We start from the raw sequence: 13,710 nt of genomic DNA, 5'->3' as shown, positions 1-13,710 counted from the left end.
TAAAAACAGTATATCTGTAGGGAAAAGAAAACTACCCAGAATGATCATAGCTAATGCTAAAATGCATATCAGAAGGAACATCAACCCAACAAAAAAATTCCTAAATCTTGAAGTCTTTTATGGGAACGGACTACTCTGTGTTTGCTTGGCCATACCTTCTGTTAAAAGACCTGGAGCTGGTCACTCCTGGACACAAGATCCCAGACCCTGTGGTGGCTGGATTTCGTGCAGTTTGGCAATTTCTGAGGTTAAGCCTGCATTCCTCCCCAGGATGAACTGTCCTAACCAACCTCAAAAAATTCTTAAACGCTTCTTTTCTCCAGCTAATAGTGACAGATCAAGGAACTTAAAAGCCTTGCAAGGAGACCTGTCAAAAGTCTGATTTAAGGGTCTGCGAGTTTTTCTGGAAGAACTGTTGCTTCCATGTGAGGAACGATCACATTACTGAACCTGTTCCGCCTGCTCTGTCTGAGGCTGGAAGGAGCCTTGGCTCCTGCAAAATGTGGAGTGCCTAGAAGTAGAAAAGGGTGTGGGGAGGAGGGCAAGGAGGAAAGGGGGTGGGAAACCAGAGGCAGTCTGCTAGGGAATGGGTAGGATGTGAAAGATGAAGGAGGTGAGGGGAGAGGAATAGGCTGGAAAAGTAAAAGAAAAGAAAAAATGACAGAAACACACACACAAAAAAGAGGCTGCACGCTCTCAGCCAGCCTTGGCACCATCCAGCTGCGGCGGGGGCATTCAAATAACCGCATCTTCTTCCGCTGCAGGGATTGCAACCTAATTCAGGCAACGTCGGCCAAACAGTATCACCAGGAAAGCAGGATTTCATTGTTCCCCTACCCAGTCCACACCATTTCGCTGCCAACGTTGGAAAGTAATTAAAAGTATTTAAATTCTGACTTTATTAAGTGCAATGAGAAACCAAAAGAAATCCACCCCAAAACAAACCCTGCATGCCGAGTGCCAGGAACGTTAATCATATGCAATTAATCCCAAATGGCAGAGTTGTAACAATAAACTTTTCAATAGCAAAAGCAACATATCTTTATATTCTCTGTACACGTTCTCCCAGATAAATGCGCTGCTCCAGCATTACGGTGCTGTAAAACGCCTGCTAAAAAAGACAAGGTGCAAAGTAGCTGAGAGAATGCCGCGCTGTTTAACTCCTCTCCCCGTGCAGCTGTACCACCGGCACACCGCCGGTGTGACCGGGTGCAGCCACAGCCCTTCCCCAGGAGGTGTGAAACGGGGCGGGAAGGGGCAGCGGCAGCCGGGGGGGGGGGGGTGTTTGGGAGACCCGGGGGGGGGGGGGAGGCGCGCCCCTGTGTTTGCAGGAAAAGGCGGTCCGCCTCCCCGCGCACGCCGGGGCAGGCTGCTTGCCCTGCGACCTGGCACTGGCGTTGTTTTCCCCGCCGCTCTTCTCACGGCTCGGCAGGCGGCTCCCCCTCGCTCTCCGCCTCTCGGCGGGACTCCCGGCTGCTGCCGGCCGCACCTGTGCTAACGGCGGGGGGCGCCGCCCGGCACCGCCGGGACCGGGCATGGCCTGACCGGGCCGAGCCGTGCGAGCGCCCGTCCCGTCTCGCCTCGCCCGCTCCCCACCCCGGGCCCGCCCTCGCGGCGCGGGTTCGCGGCTCCTCCCCGCCCGGCGCCGTCCCACGCCCCAGGTGTCCCCCGCCGCGCCGAGCCGAGCCGCGCCGCGCCGCTCCCCCTCAGCAGGAGAGGCCCGGGCCGGGCGCTGCGGCGGCGCGGGGCTGGGCGGCGGAGCGGCTGCCCGCTGCCGCGGGAGGTGGGCGGTGCGCGGGGGGCGGCGGTTCCGGGGCCCCGGCATGGCCCGGGGGCGGGCGCGCCGCCGCCGCCCGGCCCCCTGAAGAGGCGCGGTGGGGCTGGCTGCCGGCCCGGCTCCGCGGGAGAGGGGTCTGGCTCTCCTCCGGGCTCCCGGGCGCCCCGGGCGGGCGGCCATGTCCGGAGCCATGAAGTTTAACGGGTACCTGAAGGTGCGGATTGGGGAGGCGGTGGGCCTGCAGCCCACCCGCTGGTCCCTCCGGCACTCGCTCTTCCGCAAGGGCTACCAGCTCTTGGACCCTTATGTCACCGTCAGCGTGGACCAGGTGCGCGTTGGGCAGACCAGCACCAAGCAGAAGACCAACAAGCCTACCTACAACGAGGAGTTCTCTGCCACGGTTACCGACGGCCATCAGATTGAGCTGTCTGTCTTCCATGACACCCCCATCGGCTACGATGACTTTGTGGCCAACTGCACCTTGCACTTCCAGGACCTCTTGCGCTCCACGGGCCCCAGCAACAGCTTCGAAGGCTGGGTGAGTAGCCATCTCAAGGAGGAGCTGGAGCCGTGCTCCTCTCTGAATGAATGAAGGCGCTCGAAGGGTACTCGCAGAGCTGGGGCTTGTCCTTGCACGCCTGTGCTGCAGATGCACACAGCCTAGCGTGTGTGTCTGCGTTTCCACAGGTGTACCTTCCTGCATCTGTTTGTGCTCCTGCGCTTGAGATTTGCTTACAATGCTATGTAAAGCTGCTATTTCAGCTGATGCATTTTGGGACCCTGAGAACAAAAAGCCTCGGCTGTCATAGCTTGAGGGTCAAGAACCTGTAGCTGAGGGCTGTCAAGTCTCTCCTCTTTGTAGACTAGCAGAGCAGAGACTTGTCAGACATAACCAGCAAAGTACACCTGCAGACTCACACGATCGTGTACCTTCCTTCTTTTACTTAGCACACAGAGACGTACTTGGAAACTTAGATACCTGGGGTTGGATGTATTTCTGCTCAGATCTACACATGCTTGCACAATTGTTTGATGTGCGCATGTGAATTTCTTTGACTTCTTAACAGAATGGCAGGACTAATCTTGTGTCTATTATGTACACCGCTGTGCTGGTTGAACACGGTTTCACTTACAGCTAATTCTAGGTTATTTCCAAGTAGATGGCATTTGCATCTGGCCCAGAGAACCTCATTTATGTCTTAGTCCTAATGGTAAGAGAAAGGAATAGTACAGGCTCTGAAGTTGTGCCTTTGCTTCCAGTACTGTAAAGGAGGAGGAAGTGACTGCATTGATCCAGACAGTAGTTTGCTTGTAAATGTTAGGTTAAAAAAAAAAAAAAAAAGGCATTTCCTCTGGGTAGAGAAGGTGCAGGAGAGCTGAGAATCTCCAAGGTTAAGATAGGTATTAACTTTTTGAGGCCAGGAAGTTCAGCACGCGTGGTCAGGTAACCACCACAATAAAATCAGACGTGGAGGAAAGAGAGCTGACACTGTAGAGAACAGATAGGCATCTCGATTGTATCGCTGGGGAGGATGCTGGTGCTTTCTGTTCTCAGCCGGTGTCTGCGACTGAGGTGTGATGCTAGACCTCTGGGGTGATTACAGGGAAATACCAGTCGCAGGATTGATTTGTAGGTGTATATTGGTACTATTTTTTTCTTCTTACGGTGTACTTAGGTACCCTATGGATAGGCTTGAGGTTCACACGCTGAAGGTGGTGTCTCTCAGACAGTCACTGATGTGATTTTGTGTCGGGCAGAGGGATCCGAGCTAGCCTCAAACGAGTTAGCTCAGGTATTCCTCCTGTCAGCACAGCCAGAGCAGAGTTCACAGGGGTTTGCTCGGTGGGTGCGTATCCAGCTTCCCAGGCTAGTTGTGCCACTGGAGAGAAACTGCTCCTGGGACTTGGGCTAAAACAGTTTTAAATACAGAATGGACCCCTATGGGTCAGGGCAAAGGAGTGAGCTCAGGATAGAAAGCTGTGGTTTTGAGGGTTTTCTTCGTGTTTGATTTGCTGGGGCTGTTTCCTCTTTGCTGTTGAGAGAGGCCCTATCCTCTCGGGAGACTGGAGTCCTGGTCGCACTGGGTCTGGCTACACGTGGGATTGGACTGCTCTGTTGCAAAGGTGGTGGCCTTATTTACATTACTAAAATATCTATAATAATATTGCCTCCGGTGTGGATGCATGCATGTCCGGGGGCCCGCTGTTTCTTTCATTTCATCCATCCTGCAGTCCTGATTTTTAGGACAGATGCAGCCTGTGGCCTGAAATGCTTGTTCGGTCTTTGGTGAGGGAAAAGTTTCTTAGCCCTGCTGGATAGGCAAGTGTTTTATGAACTCCTGTACCTGTGAGTTGATGGGTGCAATGGGGTGGGAAATCAGTGAGTTTTTTAACTAGTCTGATGTAAACTGATGTTAGATCTGGGCATGTAGACAGAGGCTGAGCTGCTGCTCTCCTTTTCAGTTAATCCACCCCAGTTGTAATTTTTAGACATTTAGTGGGGAGTGAGCAAGCGTTCGTCTTCTGTTCCCTTTCTCCTCTCCCCTCCCTTTTAACTTGCTTTGTTAGCATCTCGCATAGCGTGCAGCCAGGATCACATGATGACAGGGAACAGCAGCATCTTGCCCTGATAATTTAATATGTCTTGATAAATCCAGCAAGGCTGTCACGCGGTTTTGTGTAATCAGAAAGATAGGAAATGCTGGTTTGTACTAACCCAAGGTCCATGAACTGCTGGCACAATAAAAGACACCACAAGGGATTTGTAGATGACTTAGAATCATAGAATCATTAAGGTTGGAAAAGACCTCTAAGATCATCGAGTCCAACTGTCAAGCAACCGACTTGCAACACCTCCGCTCTGAAATCCTTCATATTGCCCTTTTTCCATCCCCAAAGCGAAAGCACAAACAGGCAAGGAAGGATTGAATGGAGCGAGGGGAAAATTGGTGAATCCTCGAAGTTTAACCCGGCTTACGCTTACTTGGCTGTGCACGATTTTTCATTTTGATTTGAAATAGAATTTTTACGTTCACTTTTCAGAGACAAGAACAACAATATATTGGTAAACTCCAAATGCTCCTTGGATTGATAACAGCCAAACAGAGCAGGGCAGCTGGCTGCCTCTGCTCCCTGAGCTCTCTGGAGAGCCGAGCTGCTAGGGATTACCTGGGACAGTCCCTCAGCTCACGTGCTGGCCTGAAAGTTTCGGTGTGAGCTCTGCTATAAACAGCTGCGCTGTTTATAAATGTGGATTTTCTCCTGGGGAAAAAAAAAAGTGATTAGTTGATAACATTGGTCACCACCTCTTGTGAGAACTGGAGGAAGTGTCAGCGAGAGGCAGGCAGGAGCAGTTGGTGTGTAAGCGTTGGTGCTTCCCAGATGACTTGCAGGTACATCACTGTAGTTATGACCCCAAACACTTATGCAGATGAGTAAGTGTATGGACATGAACTGTCTCATCAGTAATGCTTATACACGTGAGTCATCCTACTGGCTACTGGGACAGAGTTCTCTGTTCATGGTTTACATTAAAATCCACGTTCCAGAGACTCTTCAGAACTGACCCTTTTTCTTCTAACCATTTTGATTGTTTTCTGAAGTCTTTCTAGCAAACACATTAGCGTGGTCTGGATATTTTTTAATTTGTGTATTAGTTGTTAAACACATTTGACTAATTTTACACAGATCAAATCTGTAAGAGCTTATTAATTTCAAGATCCTTCTCTCTGTTTCCCATTTCTTATATTGTCAAGTTGCAGAGCAGTAGTTTTTATTAATATTGTCAATTAAATACCGTCTCGCCTTCAGCATACTTTAATGTAGTTAAAACCGGGAGCGACCTCTCCGGTACCATGTTCTTTCTGGTAGGCATTTTCCTGTGTGGGTGTGAAATTGTGCAAACCTGAATGGTAGCATTTTACACAGGCACACATGACCCTGCCGGGTACACCGTAGTAGAGAATTAAGCTGGTTGCTATCCGAAAGCTGTTACGTTATGTTTTACATCAGGGTTGAAACTTGTGCAAAATTAAATGCTTTAAAAGACTAGCGTGTGTTAAGATCTTTTTACTTGGCATACGCAGCTTTAAAAGGTAGTATCTCCTCTTTAACTGTCTCTGAGTGCAGTATAGGAAGCAGTCATATGTCAGTGAAACAGCATAAATAATTTGGAGTACTGAGTTGTAACTGAAAGGGGAGATGTTTAAAATACAAAGGATTATTCCTATGGGTTTTATGTAGTAGCTGAAGTAATTTTTAAGCGTGGGCAAACGCTATTTACAGATACTGAATTGCATTGTTACTAGGGAATTATTTAATTACGACTGTAAAAATTGTTAGTCCCTGGGTAGAGATGTCATAGTTTCCAGGGCTTTAACAAGGAGTTAAAATTAAACCTTGATCTTGAAGTAGCAAATGATCAGAGTATACTGAAGGAAATTAGATAACAGATGCTTTATAAGATTAATGAGCCAATCGCAACTTCCTGATGAGTTTGTTACCGTTTGCTCATGTGTGCAGGAAGAGATTAAGACAAATAATTCTCATGCATTCCTTAACTTGAGCTCTTTCGCCTGTATCCTTTCCTATGATTTTTTCTTTCTTAAGGCAAAAAGAATTGTGTTTTACCTATGTTTATATGCAGTTGTATTTATTGAACATTAAATTGAAAAGTTAAAGGAGAATGCAACTTCTTCCCCAGAGCATCGTGACCTTGGCAGAGAGCCAGGGTGCTGCAGGTCAAATCTGATATGGTTGCTTCTTGTTTTAACCCCCGCTTCGCTGCAGAGTGTTCTCCAGGTGGGCAAAACTTGCATCAGGAAGCCAAAAGTACTTTATGGCTGTTGACAGGATTTTGCGATGCAGTATTTTGTGTCTGCATTAGCTTGTAGAGCGGGAGTAAATGATGCCTCCTTCCATAGGCCAGTAGCAGGCTGAGATAAAGAGCAATAGCAATCTGCCCATATGATTTCTGTTTCCATGCATGTGACAACCATGTACATAGTGCAGATCTCTGACCTGTGCGAAAGTCGCGCTGCACATTAATTGCAAACTAGGCTTGAGTAAACTAAGCTCCTTCCCTATTTCTTGATAAGTTTTAAGTTGTTTCTGTAATTATTGGTACTGATACGCGGTTATTATGTTGAATGGGAATAGTGGAGAGAAACACCCACTGCAGAAGGTAAGATGGTTTTTGAAAGCTACCGGAATTTCGTCTTCTGTTTCTTTCCTTTAGCATACAGCTATCCTTTGGCCCTACAAACAAACCCTTCAAAATGCCAGCAGTCTCATGCACCAAGGCTACCTGAGTGTGCCTTGCAGCCTAAAACAAAGGCTGTAATAAATAAAGGAAAAATTGTTGCTATTTGTCAGATATTAAATAATCCTGGGGTGTGTGATGCTAGTAACAGTTTTACTGATCAAGGCAGATGAGAAAGACTAGAGCCGAGTGTGTCACGAAGAGCTGCACGCTTACTGCCCTCTTTCAGCATCAGAAGCTGAGCTAGTTAGGAGTCCTATTTCTTGCTCATCCATGAGCTCCTCACCAATAAATGGCCTGTCTGGCAAGTGTGAGCATCCTTGGAGAACATAAGCGTTTTGCTTGAGAGTGTGTTAGGCTGGAAAGGTTTGGTCAAAGCACGAGAAGAGCCAATTTCCAGTGGTCGGAGCCACTGGGATGTCAGTAGGGGTCTGTGGGACTGGAGTTCAAGCCCTGGCTTTGAACTGGGCACAGCAAGATATGAGTTTGGCTCGCCTTCATGCAGCTGGGTGCCTGGTCCTGTTGTGATACTGGCTTTCTAGTGCGTTCCTTAGTCTGTTTTTCCATAGCTAGTCTTGAACACTGTTGCTTTGATGCTGTTGGAGTTGGGAAGGGATCTGGGAAACTCCGGAGAAGTGTGTGGGGGAGAAGCATGCTTTCCCACCCAGTGCAGTTTGGCTGGGATAGGCTGTGCAAGTACCACCGCGTCGCTTTCCCTGGCTGCGAGCAGCCGCCAAGCCGAAAGCTCAACCCAAACCCTGCTGAAAGGTACCCAGGCCCTCTGGCTCCGCAGCGTGGTGGGCACGTAGGTTGCCAGACGGAGCCCAGTCTGCTCCCTACGCAGTTGGCTTGTCAGCCCGCGCTGCCTTTGCCTGCAAGCCCACGCACTGGCGCTTCGGCTCTCCGGCTTGGTGGCAACTTCTCGGCGTGGGGTGGAGCGGGCGGCTGGGAGAGGCCCCAGCTCGTGTATTCACACAAGGTTTTCTGGAGTTGTTTGTCGAAGCCCTTGCTAATGTGGTTGCTGGGGGTGCGGGGTTGACTTTGATGCCAGGGTTAGCTTTCTGTTTCTGCTGCTGCCTGTTGCTCAGCTGGTGGTGTTGCCACTGAATGACCTGCAAGCCCCGGTTAGAGGGAGAGGGGGTAGGCCAAGAAGGGCTGATGCCCTTGTCTCCTTCAGCAGTGTTAGTCATGGCAGAAGAAGCCTCTGAGGGTGTTTGCAGACCCGCGCCCCCAGCCCTGGGGTTGCTCTTTTCAGAGGGGCTGTGTGCGGAGGAGGAGGAGGGGGCCCGCGGGGTGGTGGCAGCACAGGTGAGCCCAGCACCCCAGGAGGCTCTGTCCCCAGAGCTCTTTGCACCCTGCGGGCCTCGCCTCACTCTGTTCACATTTTGTATTTAGCTTTTACCACAGGTCTTTCTGTAAAAATACATTTCACCCAGGCTATCTGAGGCTTTCTGTTTGGAGTATTTTCTGAGTAATGATTTGGTTTCTGGCCATTTTGAGCTTACAGGCAATAAACCCTGCAGAAAAGATTGTCAAGGGGGCCGTTTAAGCTATTGAAATGCCATTAGAAAGTCTGCTGATTTACAGTGTAATTCAATATGAAAGCATATCCCTTACTGAAGTGAATAAGACTCCCACCCTTTCTTTGCGAACTATTAAAGCTCCTTTGATGTTTTAGGCTTGATTGTAGCTATTGTGGTTTGTTAATACAATCAAGAAATCGGGGACATTCTGTGTAACCATGGAGAAAAAGACGAGCAGAAGAGTTATCAAGTGAAATGAGTTGCTGGCAGCTTTTGTAAAGGATTCTGGATCAGGGATCGTGCCTTCTTGCCTCCTAAATCTCAGCCTATTTAGGCATGCAGTTAATATATGTCAAACCATGCTGCAGACCTAATTTCTTCTGGAGACAGTGAGCAATCTTTGTTCTGATCACTTCTTCCACTCCTGCGTTATTTGTGGGGCCTTGGAGTGAACCAGGCTGGAGTCCTGGATAACTAACCTGGCGTCGTGTCCTGGTGGAGCTCACCAGGCGGTTGTTCCTCTCCCGAGCCGTGCCCTCGGTTGTGCTGGTACAAGAAGCCCTGGGTGGGTTGCAAGGGAAAGATTTGCTTTGTAATTATATCAAAGATAGCAAATGTATGTCTAAACCAAAGTGCATCCTGAAACGTCCAATTAATGTTGCTAAGCCACTTAGGGTAGGCCAGACAAACGACTTAAATTTCTGCAACGCCAATGATGTTTTTTATTCTTTGACATCACGAGATGTTCTCATCACTCAGGGAAGTTAATTGCTGAGGAAACCATACGGCTTTATTTTGAAAGCCAGCGCCAAGAACAGATGTAAGCCAGGTATCGTTGCGTTAGCGCGATGCCGTGTGAGAGCAAGCGTTCCTCAGCCATTCTGGCGCTACCGATACTCAGCGCTAAAATCTCAGCGTCTGTGCTGGGCCCAAGGTGATGGAAAAAATTGCTTTTTCACTGCCCCTGCGAGGCCTTGTGTGCCCTTGCGCCCTTGTTACGCTAGACCAGAGGCATCTAATCGATGACCAGATCTATCCCACAGGCTTGCCAGAGCAGTTTTACCGGCTGATGGCCCGCTCCCTGCTTTGCTCTTTCCTGGGGCTCTTCATATGTGGGGCAGGGGGCAGGTTGCAGGCAGAAGAGTTGCTCTGGCAGCCGCCAGCGTGTTTTCGGCCACTAGTGGGACCCACTGCATCTCCAGAAAGCCTCGTGCTCGCTAGCCCACTGGTGATCCGTGTCCTGATGGAGGGGTGCAGCCCACAAGACGGAGAGGTGCATCTGCCGCAGACGGGGGATGCCTGTATCTTGTCTGTGTGACAGATGGATGTCACATCCAGGGTTGTCTCCTCTGAGTGCCACCTTGCAAACCAATGAAGCCCAGCCTGGGAAGGATGGCAGCCCTGGGCTGCACAGACACAGGGTGTTTGGGACTTGAGCTCTGGGATAAGATTTCAGCTTGTCCGCTGGCCCTCCTTGTTGCTGGATGGGAATTTCTGTGTTCCATTAGACGGTGTAGACCTGCCCTTCGGATCGGCACAGCTTGCACTGGAGTAAGAGCATGCTGCTATGACTGTAGTTACCCATGAGCTTTGCCGATACAGAAAAATGTTGGCAGGGGAGGAGGGAGGGGAGTATGAACCTGTAGATGACATCACATAAAGACTTTTTCTTGGTGTTCATCTGCCAAGCTTCCTAAGTATTGAGTTTCATGAGTGAGTTGATTGTATTTGTATCAGTGATATAGTGGCAGCTCTCCAGACTCCTTCCAGGAGAGGTCTCCTTGCTGTTGAACAGACAGGAGGTGAAGTACTGGTGCAGAAACGAAAGTTGGACAGCTTTGGTAGCTGACTTCAGTTTGTGAGATGGGTGATAGAGTATTTATTCTATTTTTTTAACCACCATGACAGTGCTGCGTAGGCCTTAGTGGAATTTTTTTGACTTTTTTTTTTTAAAAACTTTTTATTGCAATACAGATATTTCTGTCAAAAGGAGGAGAGGAGGAAAATACGTCCATGCAAGACGTATTTCTAAACGTGTGATTTGGTGTATGAGTATTACATTGCTGCTGTGCATTTAAAAAAAAAATAAATTGATAAAATCATTTGCAGTGTGAAATCGCTTGACAGATCAGCAGAGCCCTGTAAACCTCTCAGAGGGAGGCGAGTGAGGGAGAGGATGTGAGAAACAGGCTGCCTATCTGTGCTGTCCCAGGACATTACACCTAATCGTAAGAATTACACTGACAGATAGTCTGACAACGTGCATCTAGGGGCTGAGGAGAGGTTTGAGATGGTGGTTCCATATCTGAACACTGAGATGTTTTTCCTGCCTTTGTCTCATATGTTTAGTACCAGCCATCCTCAGAGGCAGGTTTTTGACTTGTCAGCTGGTCTGATTTGTCCTGAAAAAGCAGCTCATACCTTCCTACAGCACTTCTGGTTTCTAGCTCTCTCTGGCCTGCTCTGTGGTTTCTGTTTTTTCCTTTGCTTGTTTCTTATTTTTTTTTTCCTTAGGTTTTTGTCATTAGTCTTCATTTTAGCAAAGTACTGCATTTTGTGTTTTTTCTCTTGGGTAAATTTTAATTTTACTCTGTCATGTAAGCAAGACATCACTTGTAAATTAAAGTCTTCATACACATCTCCACTTGCTTTAGTATCTTAAACCTCCTATGGTAGCAACGGGGTCTTAGTTTAGGAATACTTTTATTGCTTTGGATAGAAAATATTTGCCATTATTCACAGTTTTATAGGTGCTGTAGCAGGTTCAAGCAGGCACCAGTCGTAACTACGCCGAGTGCTGTAGGTATGAGTCAGAGAGAGATGTGCGCTGTCAGAAAGATCGTTTAGGGTTGTGTCAGTTCGCTGGAGCTGGCTGGCTCTACGGTCTGGATAGGAAAGAGAGTGACAGTTGTACTAGGACAGTAAAAATCAGCATGGGATGTCTGTACTCCTCAGTGCTTTTATCTGACATAATAGTTGCAAATAAATGCTGTCTCTGATAGCACTGGAGTTGGCTTGTCTATGCGTGAGTGAGTTTCTAGAGTGATTCTCTCCACCTGTACTGGTCAGTGTGCTCAACCTGTACTAAACGTATTCAATTCTGGGCTAAATTCCTTCAGAATAACGAAGGCCTTCTAGATCAAGAACAACTCATGACAGACTAGCTTATCCTGTTTGAATTCCTACTTTGTCCTGCAGTTATTTTCCTTGGTAAACAAGGCCACGTAGCTTGTTGGGTTTTTTTCCCAGGATTGAAGAGCAGAGGAAAAATATGTTGTTCTAAGTGGTTAAATCTGGGGATTGATTTACTGAATGTTTTCTTCTATCTCGTCTCCTTTAATTCTTTCAAAATTTAAATGCTTTAAATCTGAAGAAGAGAGAGAGAAACCTTTCATCCAGTGGGGCCCAATTCTTATTCTTCCCTCACATGTAAACTCTGGCACACTCCATGAGAAGCTAATCTCCATACCTCACTTGTTTCTGGCATCTATTTTTAATAACATCGACATGGAAGTCATCTTCCTACTTTCTTACTTGTTGTAAAATGTCACTCTCTAAAAAGTTTGCCAGTGTCTTCTGTGAGATTTCAGCAGAACAGGAGCCTGGTGCTTGCCTCTGCTTTTGCTTGCCAGGTTTACATCGGTGGGTTCCCAATGGCATCAATGGAGTTACGCTGCCAGCTTTGCACCAGTCTAATTGGGAGAAGAACTGGACACATTTCTTTCCTCCTTCTTGCATGCAACAAGGGTTTATAATGATGGCTGGGTTGTACATTATTTATTAAGCACAGTGAGTGCTCATGGAGCTCTGAGAAAGACGAAGGAATTGGCTTCCGTGCAATGAGTTTATTATCTAGGTCATTCACAGACTGAGGCATCTAACATTAATATATTCAATGCAAATTTATTCTATAAGGCACTTTGCTCCTGAGCCTGGAAGAAAATACAACCATGTGAGAAAAATGTTCCTGTGTGGTCCAAATCCATGGTGGGATTTCTTGTCAAAGCTACTCAGTTGGAACACACTATTTAATACAGAAGCTACAGTGGTGTCAAATGTGTAGGGTGATCCTCCATCTGCCAACAGGGCTTTGTGGGACTATTGCTGTTGATAATCAGTTTGCAAGGTGGAACCCTACAGCTATCACTTCTTTACGTGTTTACTTAATAACAGTAAAAAGTCCAGTGTAGGAGCTTTGGGTACTTCCCACAAGAATTGCTCAAAAGACTGGCTTGTGAGGGAGGGCGACTCATTGGAGATTGTTGGAAATGACTCTACAGTCAGTTTCCTTCCTTAGAAGTTTCAGCCTCTTGTTTCTGCAAGGGACTCATGATGTGGCAGCTTACAGAAAATGCTATGCTAAGAAAAAATGCTGGTTTATTAAGTCTTCCTTAACATAGTGGGATGTAATTGTGGTGGTTTAGTAGCTACTATACAAGCAACTAAGCTGTTCTCAGTTTGGAGTAGAGCAAAACTGGGTAGAAACCCAGCTGTGCTAGGATAAACCTTCCTCTGAAAAATTAGCCCCTATTATAATAACCCCATCAGTACTTAATGATAGTAACTGATTTTGACCACATTTTCAAATAATTAGCTCAAGTAATATTTAGCCTGTCTTGCCAATAAAGATGATAAAGTTCTTCCCTATCTTCTTGATTCTAGGAAGGAACACGTTTCACTTTCCTTTGCAAAATCTTGCTGAATGGTTTTTGGCGTGAGCCTAGAAGAGCATCGAGTTCATTGTGCTCAGGCCCTAGAAAGGAGCAAGTTCTAGAGCTGCGCTAGTGAGCCCAGACAGTAGGGCATTATTCTTTTGCTTTGCGGGACAAAAGGGGTATGATGCAGACAAAAGAAATGGGCAGCAATGTTACAGAAGTGCATATGGTTTCTCTTGCATGTTCCAGATCTCTATAGGTTTGAGGCTAAGATCTCTAGCTCTACCTGAAGGAGAGTGGGACCCCTGAGTTTAGTGTTACGGTGCTGTCTCTGCAGGCCAGGACTCACTGTATCCAAATCCTTAAGGCTTGTCATCATCTTGGAGTGACAGTGTCGAAATGGAGAGCAAACTCTTGGATTCTGGAGTGTCTGGCAGGCTCAGGAATAAAGCACCAAAAATTCAGGCTATGCTGCACATCCTCACAGAATGGTTT

At 47.6% G+C, this 13,710-nt stretch overlaps 1 protein-coding gene across 1 annotated transcript in view; it reads left to right on the top strand.

The window, feature by feature from the left end:
* Positions 1-1,845: 1,845 nt before the first annotated feature.
* Positions 1,846-13,710, top strand: part of PRKCH (protein kinase C eta) — a 123,910-nt gene continuing 112,045 nt past the window's right edge. The window contains exon 1 of the mRNA XM_076345639.1: positions 1,846-2,315. Coding sequence (XP_076201754.1) covers positions 1,956-2,315 — 360 coding nt within the window. The 5' untranslated portion in view covers positions 1,846-1,955. The remainder of the gene's footprint in view (positions 2,316-13,710) is intronic.

This window comes from Aptenodytes patagonicus, chromosome 7, assembly GCF_965638725.1.
Source record: "Aptenodytes patagonicus chromosome 7, bAptPat1.pri.cur, whole genome shotgun sequence".
NCBI lineage: Eukaryota > Metazoa > Chordata > Aves > Sphenisciformes > Spheniscidae > Aptenodytes > Aptenodytes patagonicus.
This window is presented reverse-complemented; position numbering and strand designations above follow the sequence as displayed.